This window comes from Scyliorhinus torazame, chromosome 19, assembly GCF_047496885.1.
Source record: "Scyliorhinus torazame isolate Kashiwa2021f chromosome 19, sScyTor2.1, whole genome shotgun sequence".
Classification (NCBI taxonomy): Eukaryota; Metazoa; Chordata; class Chondrichthyes; order Carcharhiniformes; family Scyliorhinidae; genus Scyliorhinus; species Scyliorhinus torazame.
Genome location: NC_092725.1, coordinates 127,474,425 through 127,500,377, shown reverse-complemented (window position 1 = coordinate 127,500,377; position 25,953 = coordinate 127,474,425). Strand labels below are relative to the sequence as shown.

General features: G+C 44.0%; 1 protein-coding gene and 1 non-coding gene across 2 annotated transcripts in view; both read right to left on the bottom strand.

Moving 5' to 3' along the window:
- cand1 (cullin-associated and neddylation-dissociated 1) overlaps nucleotides 1-17,470 on the bottom strand; it is a 34,812-nt gene extending 17,342 nt beyond the window's left edge. The window contains exons 1-8 of the mRNA XM_072485193.1: nucleotides 17,327-17,470; nucleotides 9,061-9,215; nucleotides 7,672-7,795; nucleotides 4,365-4,621; nucleotides 4,149-4,254; nucleotides 3,714-3,859; nucleotides 2,949-3,241; nucleotides 2,082-2,223 (exon numbers count right to left, since the gene is read on the bottom strand). Coding sequence (XP_072341294.1) covers nucleotides 2,082-2,223; nucleotides 2,949-3,241; nucleotides 3,714-3,859; nucleotides 4,149-4,254; nucleotides 4,365-4,621; nucleotides 7,672-7,795; nucleotides 9,061-9,215; nucleotides 17,327-17,466 — 1,363 coding nt within the window. The 5' untranslated portion in view covers nucleotides 17,467-17,470. The remainder of the gene's footprint in view (nucleotides 1-2,081; nucleotides 2,224-2,948; nucleotides 3,242-3,713; nucleotides 3,860-4,148; nucleotides 4,255-4,364; nucleotides 4,622-7,671; nucleotides 7,796-9,060; nucleotides 9,216-17,326) is intronic.
- LOC140396693 (small nucleolar RNA SNORA53) lies at nucleotides 10,534-10,787 on the bottom strand. Its single transcript, XR_011936596.1, has one exon. It is a non-coding gene; the product is annotated as a small nucleolar RNA SNORA53 (small nucleolar RNA).
- Nucleotides 17,471-25,953: the final 8,483 nt, after the last annotated feature.

Genomic DNA, 25,953 nt, shown 5'->3' with positions numbered 1-25,953 from the left:
ATTCCAGCCATCACCCACGGCAACCCCAACACTAGTCACCGATCCACTCATCCCTCCCCCTACAACAATGCTCGCTCCTCAGTCATATTGGGATCCCTCAATCCGACCAACTGAGAGATTTCAGATGGGGCTCCTCAATCCAACAAATGTCAGAACAGAGTCAACATTATTGGGGAAGGGCATAGGCAATATAGTGTCAGGGTGTGTGTGTGTGTGTGTGTGTGTGTGTGTGTGTGTGGGGGGGGGGGGTAGAACAAGAACCTAGCAAAGGCAGGTCCATTAAAAGTCTTTAAAATTCAATTCAATGATACCTAACCTCAAGGGGTGTGACTTCAGCTCATGACAAAAAAAGGGAAGTGGCTTTCCAACATTGCACTTCGGCACAAGGCCTCTGGACTTAGCTCATCGATGGACCCGAGCTGGAACTGTGACAGGAAAGTCCAAAAGATCCAGCGTAAGTAAAGGTGCATTTTCAGATGAGGTCAAGTGGCATGCGCTCCTACTCTGCCACTGACTGGAAGATCTTCTGGGCTCTTAGGCCAGTTCACCAGAAGCTTGGTCAATAAAGGTTTTAAGGAGCATTTTAAAGAAGAAAGTGAGAGAGGCAAAGAGGCGGAGGGCAGGAATTCAAGAGCTTGTGGCCCAGGAAACTGAAGGCACAGTCACCAATGGTAGGGAAATTATGACTGGGAATACATAGAGGCCAGAATTATAGGAACGCAGATATCTCAAAATTATGGGACTGGAGGATATTACAAGAGATACGAATGGATAAGACTATTGAGTGATTTGAAAACTATGATGAGAATTTTCAAGCCAATATATTGCTCGACAAGGAGCTAATGTAAGTGAGTGAGCACAGGGGGATTGGGACCTGCTGCAATACGAGACTCAGGCAACCAAGTTTTGGATGACAAGTTTACAAGAGTAAAATGTGGTAGATCAGCAAGGAGTGCATTGGAATAGTCAAATATCGTGTTAATGGAGGCATGACTGAGGGTTTCAGCAGAGATGGGCTGGCAAAGAGGGGCCAATGTTACAGAGATAGAAATACCTGTTCTTCGTGATTGCACGGATAGGAAGGAGGTTGGAAGATCACCTCAGGATCAAATGTATCTTTTTCTCACATCTATTCCTCTTTGTCGCTAACTGATTCTCGACAATGGAAAGACTCTTAGGTTTTCTCATTTTCCTTCCCTTGCTAACCCTGGCTTAATTCGGCTTTGTGCCAATTTTATTTTCATGTTAACTTTCCTATCTGCTCCATTTTGACAGTAAAACCCTAACCTAAATATGGAGCCAGGGATTCCAGGTGGGGAGGGGAGGAAGGGAGCAGGGCCTGGTGAGCAGTATTGTGAGGGAGGGTGGATGGAGTGGTGGCCATCCCAACCCCATCTGGAATCCCTGGCTCCTCAATCCAACTAATGTCAGAACAGAGGGAGCATTGTCGATGGTAATCATCGGCAGGGTAGGGGGATTTCCTGTCTCTTTGCTGTCAGTGTATGTCTGCTTTTAACTGACTTCTCCTATATATATATATATATATATATATTTTTTTTTTTGGGCCTGGAAAAGCAATATTAAAAAGAGCTGGTCTGTGTGAAATGGAATATGATAAAGCTATTAGTATGGGCAAATGTTATTTCCTCACTTTCTGAATCACCACAATCCAGAACTTGATTTTACATAGCATGTTTAACCCAATAAACTGTCCCAAAGCATTTCAATAGAACATAATCAGACAGCAATTGACAATGGGCTAATTGGGGGAAAATTGGCGTTAAGTTGGTCAAAAAGGTAGGTTAAAGGGCATCTTAAAAGGAGAGAGGTAGAATATGAATCTGGCAGATTATTATTCATTGGACTTCGGACCGACTAGTTACTGAAACAACTTTATATTCAAAGTCTAACATTCTTCCCCTACAACCCAAAGATGTGCAGGTTAGGTGGATTGGCCACACTAAATTGCCCCTTAATTGGAAAAAAAAATAATTGGGTACTCTAAATTTATAAAATTTCTATAGCTTCAAATAAAATCTTAGAAAGCAGCATAACTGATGAAAAAAATATCAATACTTTACCTGGAACAAGAACTGGTACATGCTGAGTCAAAGCACCAGGCAACACATTCACCAGCTCAGTCAACATGTGAAAGCAACACTGGCGGGTCTTCACACTTTTCTCTTTCATCTGCTTATGTAAAGCTTTAACAATGTTGGGAACCTTTAACGAAAGGGATTCAAACAAGGTCAAAATTAATCATTCATTGTTTCCATGTCGCATTCATTAGAGATTAGAACATTATATAGTCAAGTGAGAAAGAATACCCGAATGAAGTTACGTGAAAGATTAAATGCTCAATAAAGTACCTAACTTTGATACAATGACCTTTTGAGGGGCTTGAAAAAAATCCAAGGGCTCGAAAAATATCAAGTCTTTCAAAATTATTCACGTGCAGATTAGTCAAGAACAGGAATATTCATTTATTCATTTCTTCCCCCCAGTCACAACCAGTTCAGAGATCTCTTTCAAAGATGAAATAAGATCTGTAATTTTTTTTTAAAAAAGAACATATACTCCACCTAAATGAGGAAAATACACATTACGCATGTAACACACATTGACCACATGAGGCATACAACTCACTAACAAAAACAAAGACTTCTGCTTAAGATCGTCAATCTGGTTTAACAGAAAAACAAAATAAGTGGCATTAATGGAGAACACAGGTGTAACAAAATACATAGAAGAGTGCACTAATTTAAAATTATCATGGCATTTTGATGACGGAACGATAAGATTTGAACTGAGCACTGTTTTAAGTTAGGCAGCAAACTACCTCAAAAAAACATGACAGAAGCACTAAATGAACATTGATCGATAACAGTGTTTGCTATCAAGCCACATAAAGCGGCAGCAATAATGGTGAAAGCCCCCTTCAAACTTACTTGATTCTGAAGCATAACTAAAGGGGTCTCCTCTTGTTCCATCGCATCTGGGTCAAGATGCCAGCTCTGAGAAGGCCTGGTCTGTTTCAGAAGCGAGAGATATGCATGGAAAACGTCTGCTTTAACATTTTCTTCACGCTCCTTGAATCTGGCGATCAGCGCAGGAGATACCGTTTTATAAAATTCTGGTAGCATTTCATGGCGAGTGCTGACCACACCGTCTAAACACTTTGCAGCAGCTCGTCGGACCTTCCAGCTCATATCATCATCATCGCTGTACTCATCATCACTCCCTAGTAACATAAAGGGTTGCAAAATGTATTAATATTTATAAATGTCCTTCAAACAAAACTTCTACAAACTGAAACAGAGAAAGCAGAGAGAAATTCAGGAAGGATTTTCAGTACAGATCACTATCTCATGCCTGAAAAGTGTACACTCGTGGAAGTCAGGTAAGGACAGGGTCAAGCCCAGTTGTGATGAACCCAGTGGTTAAATATTCCACCAACTCTCACTGTCTAGACTCTAAAATTGCCACTTTGATGAGCTACCGAAGGACTGAGTAAATATCAACACCATGAAGTAGGAAGTAATTTTCCTAAAATCGGACAATACACAAAAAATATAACTGCTCATATATTTTTCTCAACTACAAAAACATATTCTTTAAACCATCTAGGTTGACTCACGAATTTGTCCACCTACAAGCTTATCTCACAAGCTGCTTAATACAAAAGGATAGAGTATTCATGACAAGTTTTGTACCTTGATCATCATCATCTCCACCTTCAGATTCCATTGCAGCTTCATCATCATCTTCATCATCATAATTGTAATTGGGGTCATAGGTCAAGTACCTCAGGCACAGGTTAATAATGGTGGTGACGTGAAGAAAAACTTCCTTAGGGCACCTATGAAACAGGACGATTGCACAGTTGTTCCATAAACTAACTGATGCTGGTAAACTAATAATATTTGGATCCAACATTTAATTGCTAATAAAATTACCAGCTCAGCTTGTCACTGGTACGAGTTGTGTTATGCACTGTTAAGTCAGGTCAAACACAATCTTTAACTACAGAAATGGACAAAGTTATAAACAAACACTTGACTTTTAGGCAAAGGTTTATTGCTCCGCAGACCTTTTTCACCAGCAATTGCTTTTCCATTTAAAATTACAAAATTAACATTACATCGTACCGTCTCACAAACGATTCAAATGCTTGAATGCAGTATTCTCTCAGTTCATCGTCCTCAACACTGCAGAACTTAACGACTAATGGAATGATTTTCTCCAGATATTCCCCTAAGGTGAAAATAATCAATGATTCAGAAATTCCCACAAATAATGGCTTTAAAGGGTTGATAAACTGATGAAAACATTTCAAAAAAGATACAAATTCAGATTCCCGTTACCTATTCGGTGCCCTGCCTGTCGGCTAATAGCAGCAATACATTGAATATAGGTCCTAGTTGTAGACATGGATTCATTTTTGGCAAGCTCTGTCAACAAATGCTCAATCAGGTCAACAAAGACCAGGTTTCCACAGCTCATAACAAGGTGACCAAGAGCAATAATAGTTCTCTTTCGAACAGCAAGCCGGGGACTGGTAAGCTGAGGAAGAAGGCAGTTCAAAATTGATGGATGGAAATTAACCAGCAGACCTCCTTGCCTAGAAAAAAAGATAACAAAAATCCAATTTTAGTTCCAATTTAAAATGGCCATCTTTGGTTAAACATTAAGTTATTTTTTCATTACAAGACACAGCAGAGTCTGCCAGAAAGTTTCTCTTTTTTTTTATAAAACACCAGTCAAGATAGTGCAGTAGGAACAAAAAGTTCTTTTTTGGCTTCCATCATGAATGGTGGAAAAAAATCTATTGAACAGTCTTAAATTAACTTGGAAAATGGAAGTTTCAAAACGGACCACGCTAAGGTACACCTGTAAATTAAATCAATTAGTCAACATACGAGACCAATCAAATTATACAAGGTGAAAATGTTTTCATATATCGCACGATATACGTGTGCGGTCATCATTCTATGCACATTACATTCAGTTTTATTTTTTATAAACATAGTCGATCAACAGTTCTTGACTTAGTCTTTGGCTGAAACACATTATCTATCCAATTACTTAGGTTTTAAATTTTTTTTTAGAGTACCCAATTCATTTCTTTCCAATTAAGGGGCAATTTAGCGTGGCCAATTCACCTATCCTACACATCTTTTTGGGTTGTGGGGGTGAGACCCACGCAGACACGGGAGAATGTGCAAACTCCACACAGACAGTGACCCGGGACCAGGATCAAACCCAGGTCCTCAGCGCTATGAGGCAGCAGTGCTAACCACTGGGCCTCTGTGCTGCCCCAATATCCAATTACTTTGTACAGTGTTTTTCAGTAACTTATTGTACATTTTAAGCATAATGGCCTATTTGTATGCAATTATTTTATTTTTTACATGGGAAGACCGCAGGAAACTACAAAAGGTTGTGAATGTCGCCCAGTCCATCACGCAATGCAGCCTCCCATCCATTGACTCTATCAATAATTCCCGCTGCCTCAGACAGGCAGCCAGCATAATTAAGGACCCCATGCACCCCGGGTATTCTCTTCCACCGTCTTCTGTCAGGAAAAACCAAAGTTTGAAGTCACGTACCAACCGACTCAAGAACAACTTCTTCCCTACTGCCATCAGACTTTTGAATGGACCTACCTCGTATTAAGTTGATCCTTTCTCTACACCTTGCTATAACTGTAACATTATATTCTGCAGTCTCTCCTTCCTTCCCTATGTACGGTATGCATTGTTTGTACAGCAGGCAAGAAACAATACTCTTCACTGTATACTATTACATGTGACAATAATAAATCAAATCAAATGTGTGTGTCATTGGCAAGGCCAGCATTCATTGCTCATCTCTAATTGAACGAGTGGCTTGCTAGGCTATTTCAAAGAGTAGTTGAAAGTTAATCACAATACTGTAGGTCTGGGGTCATATATAGACCAGATAGGTATTTCCCTAAACAGATATTAATGAATGAGATGGGTATTTACAACAATGGTCACCATTACTGAGACTAACTTTATATTCCAGATTTTATTCATTAAATTGAAATTCCACCAGATACAGCAGTGGGATACAATCCCACGTTAGCTTGGGCCTCGTAGTCCAGTGAAATTACACTACCATCTCCTACGTCTCATTTTAGAAAGGCGGGAGGCGGGTACTTTACATGGGAGGTATGGTGTTATATATCACTGTTAAGTAGTTATTGGTCCCACTGTACTCAACATGCATGAACCAGCACGAGAAAGCTTAGTTTGATCCTACCACTGATGTGCTGTTACAATAGAAACCCTGCTCAGTAGGAGGGGAACAGCACGTTCCGACATTTGATTTATTGTGCTTGACGGAGGAGCCAGCAGTGCAAAGCTACCACAGCTGTTAGATTATGGCTAAAACTGAGCGCCTCCAAGTCAAAATTCTCCTGAAGAGTAAAGCCACAGTATTAGGTCACACAGGATTTCTTACAGAAACTGCCTTTCTGCTGCAAGTTCGAGTGTTTGGAGAAATCCAAAAAACAGCAAAAGAAAAGACCAATTTCTCTCTTACAGCCTTCCTGCTGTAAATTTTATTTTAATCTTTCCACATTGTTTCCCTTTACTCTTTCATCAAATAAAGTCTCCACGCTCCATTTCACTATTTTCTCAGAACTACTTTTCAATCTTGTATAGTCTCATGTAGGTTCACTGATCTACACATCAAAATGGTTAATTTTCTGTATCAAAATTTGCAGCTTATGCCAGGCCCTCCCACTATGGATTCTTCCAACTTTTTGTTGCTTTCTTCTCTCCACACCATCCCTTCACCCTGGTCATTTCACAAATTGTAATATATTATAACCAGAACTAATGCGCAGAGAATTAGGAGGCAGTAAATGAATTTTACAATTCAGACAAGAGCCCCTCGAGCATGAGAACATGAGCATAACTCTAAAATTATGTCACGACCTTAAACTTCTGGGGATGGATTCTCCGATTTTGAGGCTATGTCCCCACGCTGGCATGGGAACACAGTGGCATTTTAGGACAGAAAAAATGGTGTAAAAAGGTGACCGATCCTCCGTTTGGCTGGCGGTTAGCATCAAGGCAGCGTAAAGCACCCGACTCTAGCTGCCGATATAGACCAGATAATTGCCTGGTCCATGGCCGCGCACGGTGGCGGCAACATGGCACCAGTTGCTCGCGGACCCGGCCTGCGAAATAGTGTCCCGCCTTTGGCCGGCTCGATCCCCCAGGACCACCTCCCAACAGTGCCCCCAACCCTGGCAAAGTCCCCCCAACCCGCGGGTCGGCCCTCCCCCGATTGTGGTGGCGTCGGACTGAGTCCGCAGCCGCCACGCTGAGTTCCCGATGGATGAGACCGACGCTGTTGGGAACTCGGCCGGTCAGGCCTCAAGCAATGCCCTGAGGCCGTCGATACGGCGCGTGGCGTACTCGAGGGGGCGGAGCATCGCAAAAGCGGCACCGCCCCCGATTTGGTCGTGGAAGGAGATTCTCCGGACGATCGGCGAACGTGATTTTCGGCGTCAGCGACCGAAGAATCCCGCCCCTGATATCTGTACGGTGTGTCTCTAGTTATTTCTTCCTGCTTGTTGCTGTGGAACATGAACTGGATATAGTATACACTTTTGGCCAAAATCAAAAGCCCAATTACCGGCTTAGCATATCCGCCATGATGTCCAGTGCTTCCAACTGAACAGAGACATCTTCCTGTTTGGCAATGGCACTGGTGAGACGTCCTGTGATCTTTTTACAAACGTTGGCTGCTAAAGCAGATCCTACAAGACAAATACATTCTCAAATAGATCTCGGAGAATAACAAGGATGGGTTTTAAAGTATATGTGGTGATTGCTAAACCGCTTTTGGAAAAGATACCATGTCCTATGCAAAAATAATTGGTCGCTGTCGCATTACAATACCACCATTCCAAATAAATGGCACACAAACACAGCTTGAAAAACTGTTTTCCAGCCAGAGGCCAATTTCAGATGACCTGAAAATTGCAGAAACATGGGAAAATGGGTAGTTCCATGGGCCAAACATTTATTTATTTTTAAGAAAGCTACAAAAGCAAGAACATGCAAAATAAATTAAGATAGTAAAACTGAATAAATATGGAAGATTTGTGGGAAGTGAACTAAGTAAAGCAGTGGTTCCCAGCCTTTTATGTATGTCATGACATACCTCTATACCATAAAAATATTTAAGGCACACCTCTCATTTTCTGTCTTCTCATTTTTTTTAAACCCCTCTCTCGCTTCTCACAGGGTTTTTGCGCCTTTTTTGAGCTCTCGCATGGGATGTTTGTCTCCAGCTCCAAGTTCTGTTGGACATGTGCTCGGGCCTGACTAACACAGATAATCCAGGCCACAATGGCGATGGAGCAGAGGAATGGAACTGACTGGATTACGCTACAGAGAGCGGGCATGGGCCAAATGGCCTCTTCCTGAGCCATAATAATGACTTTGACAAGACTTCAAAATATTCGACAGATTAGCCTTGAACAGCATTAACTAGTCAACAATCTAAAGAGCCTAACCCTAAATTGAATGAGGCAAATTACTTCAATCTCAGACATTGCTTTCAACTGCAATTTCTAGCCAGCAATTAATGCTCAAGTGAAATAAGTAAACTGCCTTTCTAACATACTTATTTTGTCAGTTAATCCTGTTTGCTAATCATTTCCATGCTCAAATGTTTAAGTTCTGCCATCCATAATTCTAAGGTTAACAAACTATTAGCTCATTATTTTGCTAATTGACAGAAAAAAGTTAATTTATTCATTCATCAGCTTTCACAGACCCTGGCAGGAGGCTGCTGTTGTAAATGCAAATACAATCTGAAGCGGTTGTGGAGTTCAGAAATAAATGACTGCACCATTTGCTCTCAGACAGGATAGTTAATTCAAAAGGTTCCTTGACAAGGAGTTAAGGTGGAGGGTTGTGAATTTGCTACATGCACTTGCTAAATAACCTTGTCAGAGTGTTTTCTCTAGCATTCTTGAAAATGCAGTGACAATATTTTTTTGAAGTATAAACTTACCACTAGAAGCTGGAGGTAGTTCTCCAATTACCGTTTTCAGTCCAATGCTGGAAATGTCACGTAGTTGTTCCTTGTCTGACAGCATATTGGTACACAGGGTATCCACAATTGTCTCCACCTGATATTCCTTCACTTTACTGACCAATGGACCAAGACTGAGGATAAACATTTAATTACATGCTTAAAACGGAGCAAAAAATGGCACACACTCAAAACCAAATTCCTGATAAATGCATATTTACATCTGGAGTATACACATTCTATCGACACATCTATTAAATACAGAGACTGCCCTTTCCACAACCTGGTTTAGTACTCACATTCATTGAGGATATCTGTGAATTCTGCTGCTATTAGTGAACTTTAGTGTTACTGATAATTGTTTTGTAGAATAGAATTATGCATATGGAAATGACTATAAAGGTTTGACAAAAAATATAGGTGGCAGCAAGTTGCAAAACAAATCAATCAAGTCACTCTCCTGCCAGAAATTCTTACAGTCAGTTACTCAGCAGTAGAAAAGGCTGCCACTTTAACACGTTGTGGGGTTCGCAGCACATCCTTGATGGGTACCTTGGCTTCCTTCCATGTTGCAAAATACTACAGCTTCTTAAAGAACAGTATTCTTTAAAAAAAATATTTTTAAAAACAAATTTAGAGCACCTAATTATTTTTCCAATTAAAGGGCAATTTAGCACAGCCAATCCACCTACCCTTCACATCTTTGGGTTGTGGGGGTGAGGCCCACGCAGACAGGGGGAGAACGTGCAATCTCCACACGGACAGTGACCCGGGATTAAACCCAGGTCCTCGGCGCCGTGAGACAGCGGTGCTAACCACTGCACCACCGTGCCATCCCTTATTCTTTAAAAAATGACAAGTGTATTTACACAGAAAACTGCCAATGGCAAGTTAGTTCGAACTGTTTTAAAAAGCCAGCATCGTTGCAACATGTAAATCAGAATGCACTATTGGAGTGCCATAGTGTACCTTTGAGGCCAGAGCAATCGTTAAAAAGTAAACAATGCCCATCTTCTACTCACGCCAAACAGCTCAACATATGATTACAATAATGTGGGGTTTTTTTCAGCAACGTGCATTTAACATACATTAGTAAAATTTTATTTTTGATTGTTGCAAATATTCTTTAATGTTTACTGACCCAATGACCAGAACTCGGTGTGGAACCACCGACAGTACTAACGTACACAGTGGAGTGTCTTGGCTCAATTTTAATGTCATTCAGGTTAAAACATTTTGAAATCGCCAATGTAAAAACATTACAGGTAATTGCAATGTCACCGCTGTTTATTCGATCAAGATCCTATGCAGGCATTTCCTGATACCGGCATTTCTATATCAAATGGTGGTCCAGCAAAACTGGCAATTGTCATGGGGTCATTGAGCAGCCAGAGTAGCTTACACACATCTCACATTTCATTGCAAGATTTAAACCAGATGGAGTTTGACAAACATGTCCACACAGCAGCAAAGTCCTGATGGCAGAAACAGCCTGAAGTAACAGGTTATTCACATCAGATCAGAGGGGCTACCATGCAGGTATAATACTTTGACACGCCAATGACTCAAGCACCTTTGACTGTACAACCACTAAAGTTGATGAATGTCGCCTGCCAGTCCACTGGAGAACACAACACCAGGGTGCAAAGAGATCTACCAGTGAGGCCTAACAGACACATCCCAAAGGTGGATCTAAGGAGCGTGTGTTTTAAAAAACTGTCCCAACCAAACCTCCAATGACTAGCATCTAAATTTACAAATGTCAATAATTTAAGCACAATCGCTAACCCACAAGAAGTTTTAAACATTCTGTATTTGCTGATCAGAGATAAGATGGTGATTTTTACCAATACCGATTTTACGAATTAAATTTGTTTCATTCCCAACTAGGTTTAAATAAATTGTCACGAAATAGACCCTGCAAATAAACCAATTATACATTACACATTGATAACTTGGGTTATGATTCAGAGGCGAAGATGATGAATACTCTGCCCTCTCCCACAACTCAACATTGCATTACAGACATCATCCTTTAAGTATTAAATAGCTCTTTTTTTTAAACATGTATTATGAAATGACATATAAATCAAGTCCATGTATTTTACTACAACCTAAGTTTCCTCTTCAGTGACGTTGGCATCTCAGGAGGTGGTGGGCGAGGAAGCCTGAAGTACACCTTAACAAAGTCGCAGATAAACCACTGCAGGGCAGTCTGCACTGCAGACAGAGTACCAATTGCGATAATACGGGCAATGAGCCCCTTCCACACTCCTAAAGGTCCAAGCATTTTAATAACCTGTACTACAGAGCTACCCTTTTCCTTATTCAGCACTGACATCAGAGACAGCAGGGTGAGACACAACAGCACAAAACACACCAGCAATATAACCAGCAACAAAAGTCACCACCAGCTGCTCAGCTTTGGTAATCAGCACGAGGTTTGGGCACCACGTGCTTCAACCATGCGCTCAAAGCAAGCAAACTTCATCATTGTGCAGGGAATCTATCTCATCCACAGAGGGGAAACACCTTTGTAGAATGCCCAAAGGCCATCTTCGTGCAAGCATTTTAGAAAAAGCTTCTCAGAGTGTTTGCTTAGCCAGGTTGGGAATGGATTCGGACCTTACAGGTAGCTATCACAAAGGAGAAAGTGCTAGAGAAACTATGGGGTCTAAAAATTGATAAATCTCCGGGCCCAGATGGGCTACATCCTAGAGTTCTAAAGGAGATAGCTGAAGAAATAGTGGAGGCGTTCGTTATGATCTTTCAAAAGTCACTGGAGTCAGGGAAAGTCCCAGAGGATTGGAAAATCGCTGTTGTAACCCCCCTGTTCAAGAAGGGGACAAGGAAAAAGATGGAAAATTATAGGCCAATTAGCCTAACCTCGGTTAGAACATAGAACATAGAACAATACAGCGCAGTACAGGCCCTTCGGCCCACGATGTTGCACCGAAACAAAAGCCATCTAACCTACACTATACCATTATCATCCATATGTTTATCCAATAAACTTTTAAATGCCCTCAATGTTGGCGAGTTCACTACTGTAGCAGGTAGGGCATTCCACGGCCTCACTACTCTTTGCGTAAAGAACCTACCTCTGACCTCTGTCCTATATCTATTACCCCTCAGTTTAAAGTTATGTCCCCTCGTGCCAGCCATTTCCATCCGCGGGAGAAGGCTCTCACTGTCCACCTTATCCAACCCCCTGATCATTTTGTATGCCTCTATTAAGTCTCCTCTTAACCTTCTTCTCTCCAACGAAAACAACCTCAAGTCCATCAGCCTTTCCTCATAAGATTTTCCCTCCATACCAGGCAACATCCTGGTAAATCTCCTCTGCACCCGCTCCAAAGCCTCCACGTCCTTCCTATAATGCGGTGACCAGAACTGTACGCAATACTCCAAATGCGGCCGTACCAGAGTTCTGTACAGCTGCAACATGACCTCCTGACTCCGGAACTCAATCCCTCTACCAATAAAGGCCAACACTCCATAGGCCTTCTTCACCACCCTATCAACCTGGGTGGCAACTTTCAGGGATCTATGTACATGGACACCTAGATCCCTCTGCTCATCCACACTTCCAAGAACTTTACCATTAGCCAAATATTCCGCATTCCTGTTATTCCTTACAAAGTGAATCTTCTCACACTTCTCTACATTAAACTCCATTTGCCACCTCTCAGCCCAGCTCTGCAGCTTATCTATATCCCTCTGTAACCTGCTACTTCCTTCCACACTATCGACAACACCACCGACTTTAGTATCGTCTGCAAATTTACTCACCCACCCTTCTGCGCCTTCCTCTAGGTCATTGATAAAAATGACAAACAGCAACGGCCCCAGAACAGATCCTTGTGGTACTCCACTTGTGACTGAACTCCATTCTGAACATTTCCCATCAACCACCACCCTCTGTCTTCTTTCAGCTAGCCAATTTCTGATCCACATCTCTAAATCACCCTCAATCCCCAGCCTCCGTATTTTCTGCAATAGCCTACCGTGGGGAACCTTATCAAACGCTTTGCTGAAATCCATATACACCACATCAACTGCTCTACCCTCGTCTACCTGTTCAGTCACCTTCTCAAAGAACTCGATAATCTTGTTGGCAAGATTCTAGAATCCATTGTTAAGGATGAGATTTCTAAATTCTTGGAAGTGCAGGGTCGGATTAGGACAAATCAGCATGGATTTAGTATGGGGAGGTCGTGCCTGACAAACCTGTTAGAGTTCTTTGAAGAGATAACAAATAGGTTAGACCAAGGAGAGCCAATGGATGTTATCTATCTTGACTTCCAAAAGGCCTTTGATAAGGTGCCTCACGGGAGACTGCTGAGTAAAATAAGGGCCCATGGTATTCGAGGCAAGGTACTAACATGGATTGACGATTGGTTGACAAGCAGAAGGCAGAGAGTTGGGATAAAAGGTTCTTTTTCGGAATGGCAACCGGTGACGAGTGGTGTCCCGCAGGGTTCAGTGTTGGGGCCACAGCTGTTCTCTTTATATATTAACGATCTAGATGACGGGACTGGGGGCATTCTGGCTAAGTTTGCCGATGATACAAAGATAGGTGGGGGGGGCAGGTAGTATGGAGGAGGTGGGGAGGCTGCAGAAAGATTTAGACAGTTTAGGAGAGTGGTCCAAGAAATGGCTGATGAAATTCAATGTGGGCAAGTGCGAGGTCTTGCACTTTGGAAAAAATAGAGGCATGGACTATTTTCTAAACGGTGACACAATTCATAATGCTGAAGTGCAAAGGGACTTGGGAGTCCTAGTCCAGGATTCTCTAAAGGTAAACTTGCAGGTTGAGTCCGTAATTATGAAAGCAAATGCAATGTTGTCATTCATCTCAAGAGGCTTGGAATATAAAAGCAGGGATGTACTTCTGAAGCTTTATAAAGCATTAGTTAGGCCCCATTTAGAATACTGTGAGCAATTTTGGGCCCCACACCTCAGGAAGGACATACTGGCACTGGAGCGGGTCCAGCGGAGATTCACACGGATGATCCCAGGAATGGTAGGCCTAACATACGATGAACGTCTGAGGATCCTGGGATTATATTCATTGGAGTTTAGGAGGTTGAGGGGAGATCTAATAGAAACTTACAAGATAATGAATGGCTTAGATAGGGTGGACGTAGGGAAGTTGTTTCCATTAGCAGGGGAGACTAGGACCCAGGGGCACAGACTTAGAATAAAAGGGAGTCACTTTAGAACAGAGATGAGGAGAAATTTCTTCAGCCAGAGAGTGGTGGGTCTGTGGAATTCATTGCCACAGAGGGCGGTAGAGGCCGGGAGTTGAGTGTCTTTAAGACAGAAGTTGATAAATTCTTGATTTCTCGAGGAATTAAGGGCTATGGAGTTGAAATCAGCCATGATTGAATGGTGGAGTGGACTCGATGGGCCTTACTTCCGCTCCTATGTCTTATGGTCTTAACTGAATAACCTCACATCCCAAAAAGATAATTGTATGTTTGTGCAACATCAAAAGTTTCCATTGTTTAAAAGAATGTATGGTATTTTTATCAAGATTATAATATTTTAGCCTCTAATGTTTATGTTCCAATCATTTATTTTGCCCTGCATAAAATGTACAAAAAGGGAAGGATAATCAGTGCATTTCACATTGTGGTTTGCTGTCTGAGAATTCGTCAATGTGATTGATTACATTACTGCTGCTGGATGCCTGGTGACTCCTTCATTTGGCAAGAGTCAATCTAACATGTGAATGTGAAATCCTACCTCACAGATATCACTAGTTCTTTGTGGGCAGCTTTCTGTATAAGCAAGGGCCGTCATTTGGCCACTAACTGCAAACTCCAGGTGAATGGCTCTTGTTCTGCTGAAACGGAGAGGTTTCATTACCTAGAGTCAGTTTGTAGTAAGTACCGGTTGCTAGCTCCCAGCTAGTTCTGACAGTTGTCTAAGTCCACACTTGCACTATGTCCTCCAGACACTCTTCTTGACAATGCAGTGGTTGTGCAAGCATAGCCCCATTATCTACCTGAAAGGGGCTCTGTGGTTACAGCTCAACACAGGAAGTGGCCAGTCAGCCTAACGTTCCTGTGTCAGCTCTTTGGCAGAACTGGCTTCTTAATCCCAAGCCCCGGCTCTTTCTCCTTAGCCCTGTAATTTATTTTCCATTCAAGTATTCATCCAATTCTCTTTTGAATGTTACTATGAACTCCATTCAGTGCATTATAGATCACAATAAATTACAGTATAAAACAAAATGTTTCCTCGTGTCTCCTTTGATTCTTTTATCATCTTAGGGCAAAGGGGACCAAAGGATATGTGGGGAAAGCAGGATTAGGCTATTGAATTGGATGATCAGCCACGATTATAATGAATGGCGGAGCGGGTTCGAAGGGCCGAATGGCCTCTTCCGACTCCTGTTTTCTATGTTTCTAAGACTGTGTCCTGTTTACTGACCTTGATTAAGTGGCCATATTTCTATGCAACTGCAACACTTCAGTTTTTTAATAGTTGTAACATAATGAAACATTCACCATACCGTTTCCAAGCAAAATTTGATGCTGAGCCAGTTCATGAGATATTTGGGAAGATAACCAAAGCTTGGTCAAAGAGGTAAACTTATCCAGTGACACAAAAAAGCAGATAGACATTTTGGGAGGGGGAAATTCCAAAACTTGGGGTCTAGGCAGCTAAAAGTTTGGCCGCCAATGGTGGTGCCGCCCTTACTGTGTGGGTGATAGAAAAATTGGTGGGGTGCTAAATTATAAGGATAGCCTTAGATTACAGGAGGATATTGACAGGCTGATCAGAGGCGTTGATCAGTGGCAAATGGAATTCAGTCCAGATAAGTGGGAGGTGATGCACTTGAGGAGGACAAACAAGACAGGGGAATACATGATGAATGGAAAGACACTGGGAAGCACGAAGGATCAGAGGGACCTTGGTCTGCATGCACACCAGTCCCTTAAGATAGCAGGGCAGATGGATAAAGTGTTAAGATGGCATATGGTAAACTGCCTTCATTAGAAATAGAGTTTAAGAGCAGGGAGGTTATGCTGGATCTGTATCAAATGTTGGTTAGTCCACAGCTAGAGAATTGTGTGCACATTATTCACATTATAGGAGGGGTGTGATAGAACTGGAAAGGTGCAGAGGAGATTCATCAGGATGTCGCCTGGCAGGAGAGTTTAGTTATGAAGAATGATTGGATAGACTGGGGTTGCTTTCCTTCGAGCAGTGGCTACTGAGGGGGACATGATTGAGATGTATCAAATTATGAGGGACACAGATAGGGGCAAACAGGAAAAAACTTTTCCCTGTGGTTGAGGGATCGATGAACAGGGGGCATAGATTTACGATAAGGAAGTTTAGAGGGGATGTGCGGAAAATCTTTTTCACCGAGAGGGTGGAAGGAGTCTGGAACTCACTGCCTGAAAGGGTGGTGGAGACCCTTATAACATTTAGGAAGTATTTAGATGTGCCATGGCATACAAGGCTATTGGTCAAGTGCTGGAAAATGGGATTAAAATAGTTAGGTGGTTGTTTTTGGCAGGTGCAATGTGCCGAAGGGACTTTTCTGTGCTGTAGACCTCTATGGCTATGTATTGGAGTAGCGGATTGTACAAGAGTCCTGTTGGAGATAATGTAGATCAGTTGTCTAGTGCTTCTGCGAATAGGTTAGGTTATAAAGAAAAGAAAACATTCTACAAATACTCTGGAACCAATGAAAAATACAGGGAAAATAATGCAACATGTACAACAGAGCAACATGATTAACATTTTAGTAGGCATTTTAGGAACAAATCATACGGCAAGTTATTTGATTTCTTACTCTTTCATAAAGTTGAGTTTGATTTTATAATGTTCAAAAAACTTGAGAGATTATTTTGCTGCATCAGCACTTACCAAGGAAGGATACTCCCAGCCATACATCAGCAATCATATACAAATAAGTGCTGAAACCATACCATGTGCCTACTTAGAACAGTGGAAACAGGGCCCACTTTCTCAGACTCAACATATAGCATTCAAAGTGGAAGCAATGTTGAGCCATCAACAGAAGGTGTTGCACTATCACTCTTAGGGCACAGTTATGCACAGGCTCCAAGACCAGAATTAGTCATTTTCAGCACTTATTTATGATCTTCAGGGATTTTGCAGCAGCCACCCCAGAAGCTGAGATTGATCCAGTGAAGGCAACAGAAATTAGATAAATTTATCTGTACAAATTTATTCTGAAAACTGGAAATTATACTTGTACCATTTAACTGCAAGGTTCTGCACTTCACCATTCTTGTCTTCCAGTAACTTCAGGATCATCTTAACCACCTTTCGTTCACTGTCATCATCCAATTTAATAGAGTCTTTCTGCAATTCTGTCATCAAGTCATTGGTAGCCATGAATCTGCAAATTATTCAAGTGAAATGAAATGTTACAAAAAGGAGTTTTCTATTATCTACTCATATTACTCAGCAATTTCAACAGATGCCACAGACAATGGTGGAATGTTGTCTGCAACAACAGCATAATTTCATTCAACAGTAAGAATCTATTCAAATAATGATCCTGTTTCATCAATATTGAAAAAGGAGAATGAACTTATATTGATATTGCGTATTTTACAACCTCAGGATATCCCAAGGCACAAAGTCAATGGAGTGCCAAAACAATTGCAACACAGCTCAAAGTATAAAATTCAAACATTATCAATGTGATACATTTAACCAATCAACAATCCCTTTCCATGGACGTAACCCTCCTAGTTCTCCCTTCGTCCTTCTTTGCCTGACGATAGTCTTTAGGAATGAGAATGGCTGAAGACAAAGATCTGGAATTTATTTGTGACAAGGAATCATGTAATTATAGCACTCCTTATGATCTGTAGTGAATGCAAATGATTCTAGGTCACTTCAATTGGTGGAATTATTAGACTGTGTGTGGATAGAAACATTAGTTTCAAATCACCAAAGTGACCTCTGCATTTCAGCATTTAATGCAGTTAGTACATGCAATACAGGAAGAAGCCCATACTAGCGGAGTGACCATGCTGGGTTAGGTGCACATGGAGTGAAGCAGAGGACTGACTACAATGGTGCTTTGTAAACTATTTCCCAATGTGGCCCCATTTTAACTCAATGCCACCTTCTCAAGGACAATTCAGGATGGGTAACAAATGTTGGCCTTGCCACCATTGCTCACATTCCATTAACTCATATTTTTAAAACCTCTTGAAAATTAAAGTGAAAAAACAAAACTCTCAAAGCAGCATAGTAACATTCAGTATGATGCATATAAATATGAAAATTTGTGCTTTAAGTACTTTGTTAAAATGTTATGTTTTTACTCAGGTAGGTCGCAGCAATATTCCTGAGCTGAACATAGTCCCATGCTCAAAAGACTGCACGGGACGCCCTTAAACTAAGAGAAAGATGTCCGGTTGTTGCTGTGACAAGTCCTACTCTCGAACACCAAGACCTTGAGCATTCAGAGCTTCCTTGGGACACATTCCCACCTCAGCTCCGACCCCGAGGCAAATCTTCACTCTAGCCCCCACTCTGCGTTTCAGGCCACCACTTGCATCTCTTCATATTCAGCTGTGCTCCTCAGGCTCTCAAGAATATCAAACTTCCACAATCAAATGGGTCAGACTCACCATCCAAAATAACTGTTGCCACTCCTCCGATCACAGCTTCCCTCTCTACTGCCCTTGCTGCTCTTCCATTCACAGATTTGCTTTCTGGAGGAGCAGTAAGGTTGGGAGGGAGGGACAAAATTTGAGATTTGCAGAATGGTTCCTCAGATTCTATCCTTCCCACCCTTGCTACTCCCTCACTCACACCTCTGCAATCACCCACTCACTGGTTGCAGAGCTGCAATTTTTTTTAATCACAAGAGATATTTACAAATGACAGATTTCCAAGTCAGAAATCAGCCAAAGACTGGAAACATCTCATCCAAGCCTTGGTGCACTCACGGACGCATTCACTGACACCTAGTGATGGCACTCGACATCAAAGTAGCTTTTGACCATATGACACCAAGACACCCGAGTAAAACTGCAATCAATGGGAAATGTGGGAAATACTCCAGTTGTGATATAACTTTAAGGGAATGTTCAAAAAAGCAAGTAATCTGCTGAACCATCTTCGTAATATACCTTCAAATCAACTGAATCTATGTATAGTTTACCAGTTCTGCGGATGAGATCGGAAAGTTTGTGTAAAGCAGAAACACAGCCAGCAGCACAAAAGAAGATTGCCCCAAGTTTCAGGTTATTTCTGCAGGAGTCTCTCAGGGCAATATCTCAACCGCTTCAATCCTTTCCCTCCATCAGGTTAGTAGTAGTGATGTTTGCTAATAATTGCAGTATTCAGCTTCATTCACAATCATCAGTGCATACCCACATGCAGCAAGACCTGGACAGCGCTGACATATGGCAAGTAATGTTTACAAGGTATATGTGGCAAGCAATGGCCATCTCCAACAAGGAAACCTAACCACCTCCTCTTGACATTCAATGGCATTACCAAATCGGTTGCCATCAAAATCCTGGGGTTTCCATTGACCACGAAACTCAACCAGAGCAGGTCAGAGGGTGGGTGTTCTGTGCCACCTCCAGCTCCCCAAGACCTTTGCACTACCAACAAATTAAGTGTGTGCTGGAACACTGTCCATTTCCTTGGACAGGTATGTGTGTAACAACACATAAGCAGCTCAACATTATCCAGACATAGAGGTCCACTTGAATAGCAGCCCATCCATCATGCGTGTACTGGGCTGCAGCATGTACAACAAGTTAGCAAGGTGACTTTGACAGCACCTGTCAAATGCTGTCTTGATGCAGGCACTTTCACCTCACCTCTGGCATTCAGCTCTTCCATTTGTGTTTTGGCCAAGGCTGTAATGAGGTCTGGAGTCAAGTGATCCTGACCCATACAGAGTATTGGTGAATAAGTGCCACTTGATTGCCAACTGTCTCTCAATTCAAGGATGGCAAGCTTCTACTCAGGACTGCAAGCTTCTGCCATGGGTTTTCATGCGACTGAATAGGCCAATTGTAGACCAGCATTTATTTTGGCACATGGGGCACCCCACAAACTAGTGCAATCAGGAGTGCAGGACTCCTATCCATTCCTTCTCGGCTGCAGCATTAAAACTTTGAGACTCAAAGTGTGATGCATTTCAATAGACATGTTGGCGCCTTTCTGAACAATTGATAGCAGAATCCTCCCGATCATTTCCACAATTCAAGGAGAACTTCAGAGTGCCTTTAAGTGTTTTCTTTATCTCTCAAATGGCCAAAGTTTCAGGAGAGGACAAGAAAATAGTTCCTGACAGGAGAAATGGGCCTCAGCCATCCGGACAGTGTCTTGCCCATTCAAGTTGATTAGGCAGGAGTATTGTCTAATTGCTTGTAGACCTGGTTACACTAGCATTTGTTCAATGGCTCTCCCACAGAATCCAGAGGATGCAGCGGGAAAAAATGTTGATGCCATTTCTCTAACGCTCTGGTACGCAATGCCTCATTGCAGTACATGAGTACGGTGATGACAATTGTTCTGTTACTAGAATTTTTATTGACTTGCGGAGGTCTTTGTTGTCAAATGCTCGCTGCAGTAGTTTGCTGAAAGCGGAGCTGCAGCAACTCACCCAGTATTGGATCTCCTGGTGTCAGTGGTGGGCTATTTAGAGAGGTGGCTACCAAGGTACAGGAAGTGCTCAACATATTCCAGCGCCTCTCCTTCAACATATATGGGAGGTGGAATATTTGGCTGACCAGGCATGGGTTGATACGAGTTTTGTTTTGGCAACAAGGATAAGCTGAGTATCTTGAATGCAGATTGAAGAGATCCAGAGTGGCTTCCAAATCTGGTGCCAAGTGGGCAACTACACTGCAGGAATTCTCTAAGCGTACGTTATGTATACCTATGGTAGTTAGTGTAGTATTGGTACAGAGACAACTGAAGTTACAGTTTTCCATCTGAACTGTATTCAATATTGACACCAGAAGGCAGTTGATCTTGGAGATGAATAGCCCCTTGCAGGTAGATTGTAAATAGTATGGAGACTAAAAGATATCCTCAACTATCCCTGATCCAGATTTTGAAGGCATTCATTCCAGATTTCCCAATGGCATGAAGCAAGTGAAGGATTGTGATGACATTTCTTGGACAGCCAAATCTTTGGAGCACAATCCTTAGAGCCTTGCCATTTGCGGAGTGAGATTGCTGAATGCAACAAACAGTTCCTGGTGTCGTTCTTGACATTTTCCTTGTATTTGTCTGGACAACAGATCAAATCAGATTCCTTTGGAAGGTCTAAAGCCACATGGTGTCTCAGAGCAGATTTCCTCAGTAAAGGAAATAGGTGATTCTGCATAATGCATGTCAGGATTTGCCCTGCTCTTGCCAAGAGGGAAATACCTCAAATAAGTGCATTTCTCATTGAACCAGCATTGGTTCCCAAGCTTGATGGCAATGGTACAGTGAAGGAAGTGCCAGAGGCACGGTGACAGGCACTGCTGCTTCACAGCGCCAGGGACCCAGGTTCAATTCTCACCGAGGGTGACTGTGTGGCGTTTGCACATTCTCCATGTGTCTGCGTGGGTTTCCTCCGGGTACTCCGGTTTCCTCCCACAGCCCAAAGATGTGCATGTTAGAGGGTATGGCCATGCTAAAATTGTCCATTAGCGTCCAAAGCTGTGCAGGTTAATTGGGGTTACAGGGATAAGGCAGGGGATTGGGCCTAGGTACCTCTTTCAGAGGGTCGGTGCAGATTCTATTCTCTGATTCTATGAAGTTGCAGACTGTGGTGGAATACAATTCTGCTGATGCCCCAGAGCACCTCATGGGTGCGCAGAATTAAGTTGGGTCTGTTCTGTATCCATCCTATTTGGCACATTTGTAACACCACAGAACAGAGGGCATCCTCACTGTGTAGACATGACGGTCTCCTCAAAAGCACTGTGCAGTGGTCACTCCTGCCAAAACCGTCAATAACAGGTCAATTGGTGAGGCCGAGGTCAAGTAGGTTTTTCTGTGTTAGTTCTCACCACCTAATTGATACTCTTTCACAAATGCATTACCCAAAATTAGGCACAATACTCTAACTGAGGCCCAGTGTTTTATAACTTACTTGATTATGTACAGTTTATAAAGCTGTGGATCCCAAATGCTTTAACAGCTTCATCAATTGTCATGTTGCAGTCAAAGATTTGTGCACCTGAAGCCCCAGGTCTCCCTGCTATTGTATCCTTTAAAATTGTACATTTTGTTTGTTTTGTCTCGCTTGTGCTCCCAAAACGCATCACTCGGACATATTCCTCGAACAAGACCTTGGCTCTTTCTATCTAACTGTATTGTGGGAGTAATTTTGCCACACAGACTGCAGCAATTCAAGAAGGTCCACCATGTTCTGAAGGACAACAGCTCCTGCCAAGGACATCTATACTGTGTCCCAAAGATAGATATTTTAAACAAAGGTTGAATCATCCACTCTGGCTCCTACGCTTCAATTTGCACAAATGTAAGGGAGGGGGGTGCTAGAATTTACCATGGCAACCTTGCGTTGGGGAATTTAATTCCTAGGTCCCAAACCCTCTGCTGAAAAGTCTGCATGCAAAAAGATTTGGCAGGATGGAGGGAAGTCAAGCAACCTGGTAACACCCAAGGGTGCTGAGCTGACACAAGAATGGGGGGTGTTTTTGTGGGGAGAGGCACTGCAGTAAACGAGCTGCATCAATCTCTCTATCTATCTATCAATGCAGCCTCAAACCTGGCAAGAATGGGGGGGGGGGGGGGGAGAGCAGAACTGGTGGCAAATACACCCGGCCACTGCTCCCTTGCCAACGGCTTTGCTGCAGCGGTGACAAAGCGTTTGAGGCAGGGGGAGAGGGAGGGAGACAGAGAGGGGGGGGGGGGGGGGAGAGAGACAAGGGGGGGGGAAAGAGGGGTGGGGGAGACAAGTGGGGGAGGGAGAAAGGTGGGGGGGGAGAAAGGTGGGGGGGGAGAAAAGTGGGGGGGGAGAAAAGTGGGGGGGGGGAGGAGGAGAAAAGTGGGGGGAGGAGAAAAGTGGGGGGGGGGGGGAAAGGAGACAGAGAACATGGAACATTACAGTGCAGTACAGGCCCATCGGCCCTCGATGTTGCGCCGACCTGTGAAACCACTCTAAAGCCCATCTACACTATTCCCTTATTGTCCATATGTCTATCCAATGACCATTTGAATGTCCTTAGTGTTGGCGAGTCCACGACTGTTGCAGGCAGGGCATTCCACGCCCTTTCTACTCTCGGAGTAAAGAACCTACCTCTGGCATCTGTCTTATATCTATCTCACCACAATTTAAAGCTATGTCCCCTCGTGCTAGACATCACCATCCGAGGAAAAAGGCTCTCACTGTCCACCCTATCCAATCATAGATTATCATAGAATTTACAGTGCAGAAGGAGGCCATTCGGCCCATCGAGTCTGCACCGGCTCTTGGAAAGAGCACCTTACCCAATGTCAACACCCTATCCCCATAACCCAGTAACCCCACACAACACTAAGGGCAATTTTGGACACTAAGGGCAATTTATCATGGCCAATCCACCTAACCTGCACATCTTTGGACTGTGGGAGGAAACCGGAGCACCCGGAGGAAACCCACGCACACACGGGGAGGATGCGCAGACTCCGCACAGACAGTGACCCAAGTCAGAATCAAACCTGGGACCCTGGAGCTATGAAGCAATTGTGCTACCCACAATGCTACCGTGCTGCCCTCTGATCATCTTGTATGCCTCAATTAAGTCAGCTCTTAACCTTCTTCTCTCTAACGAAAACAGCCTCAAGTCCCTCAGCCTTTCCTCATAAGATCTTCCCTCCATACCAGGCAACATTCTGGTAAATCTCCTCTGCACCCTTTCCGATGCTTCCACATCCTTCCTATAATGCGGCGACCAGAATTGCACGCAATACTCCAAATGCGGCCGCACCAGAGTGTTGTATAGCTGCAACATGACCTCATGCCTCCTAAACTCAATCCCTCTACCAATAAAAGCTAACACACCGTACGCCTTCTTAACAACCCTCTCAACCTGGGTGGCAACTTTCAGGGATCTATGTACATGGACACCGAGATCTCCCTGCTCATCCACACTGTCAAGAATCTTACCATTAGCCCAGTACTCAGTCTTCCTGTTATTCCTTCCAAAATGAATCACCTCACACTTTTCTGTATTAAACTCCATTTGCCACCTCTCAGCCCAGCGCTGCAGCTTATCTATGTCCCTCTGTAACTTGTAACATCCTTCCGCACTGCCCACAACTCCACCGACTTTAGTGTCATCTGCAAATTTACTCACCCATCCTTCTACGCCCTCCTCCAGGTCATTTATAAAAATGACAAACAGCAGTGGCCCCAAAACAGATCCTTGTGGTACACCACTAGTAACTGGACTCCAGTCTGAACATTTCCCATCAACAACCACCTTTGTCTTCTTCCAGCTAGCGAATTTCTGATCAAAACTGCTAAATCACCCTGAATCCCTTCCGTCCGTATTTTCTGCAGTAGCCTACCATGGGGAACCTTATCAAACGCTTTACTGAAATCCATATACACCACATCAACTGCTTTACCCTCATCCACCTGTTTGGTCACCTTCTCAAAGAACTCTATAAGGTTTGTGAGGCACGACCTACCCTTCACAAAACCGTGTTGACTATCGCTAATCAAATTATTCCTTCCCACATGATTATACATCCTATCTCTTATAAACCTTTCCAAGATTTTGCCCACAACAGAAGTAAGGCTCACTGGTCTATAGTTACCGGGGTTATCTCTACTCCCCTTCTTGAACAAGGGGACAACATTTGCTATCCTCCAGTCTTCTGGCACTACTCATGTAGACAAAGATGACTTAAAGATCAAAGCCAAAGGCTCAGCAATCTCCTCCCTAGCTTCCCAGAGGATCCTAGGATAAATCCCATCCGGCCAAGGTGACTTAACTATTTTCACACTTTCCGGATTTGCTAACACCTCCTCCTTATGTACCTCAAGCTCTTCTAGTCTAGTAGCCTGAATCTCAGTATTCGCCTCGACAACACTGACTTTTTCCTGAGGGGGTGCAGAGGGGTGGGGGGGAGACAGAGAGCGGGGGGGGGGGGGAGACAGAGAGGGGGTGGGACACAGAGGGGGGGGGGGGAGGAGACACAGGGGGGGGGGGGGGGAGGAGACACAGGGGGGGGTGAGGAAGAGACAAGGGGGGGGGAAGAGACGGGGGGGGGAGGAAGAGACGGGGGGGGGAGGAAGAGACGGGGGGGGGGGGGGAAGAGACGGGGGGGGGGAAAGAGACGGGGGGGGGGGAAAGAGACGGGGGGGGGGGGGGAAAGAGACGGGGGGGGGGAAGAGACGGGGGGGGGGGAAGAGACGGGGGGGGGGGGAAGAGACGGGGGGGGGGGGAAGAGACGGGGGGGGGAAGAGACGGGGGGGGGAAGAGACGGGGGGGGGAAGAGAGACGGGGGGGGGGAGAGACGGGGGGGGGAAGAGACGGGGGGGGGGAAGAGACGGGGGGGGGGAAGAGACGGGGGGGGGGGGAAGAGACGGGGGGGGGGGAAGAGACGGGGGGGGGGGAAGAGACGGGGGGGGGGGAAGAGACGGGGGGGGGGGAAGAGACGGGGGGGGGGGGGAAGAGACGGGGGGGGGGAAGAGACGGGGGGGGGGGAAGAGACGGGGGGGAAGAGACGGGGGGGGGGGGGGAAGAGACGGGGGGGGGAAAGAGACGGGGGGGGGAAGAGACGGGGGGGGGGGGAAGAGACGGGGGGGGGGAAGAGACGGGGGGGGGGGAAGAGACGGGGGGGGGGGGAAGAGACGGGGGGGGGGGGGAAGAGACGGGGGGGGGGGAAGAG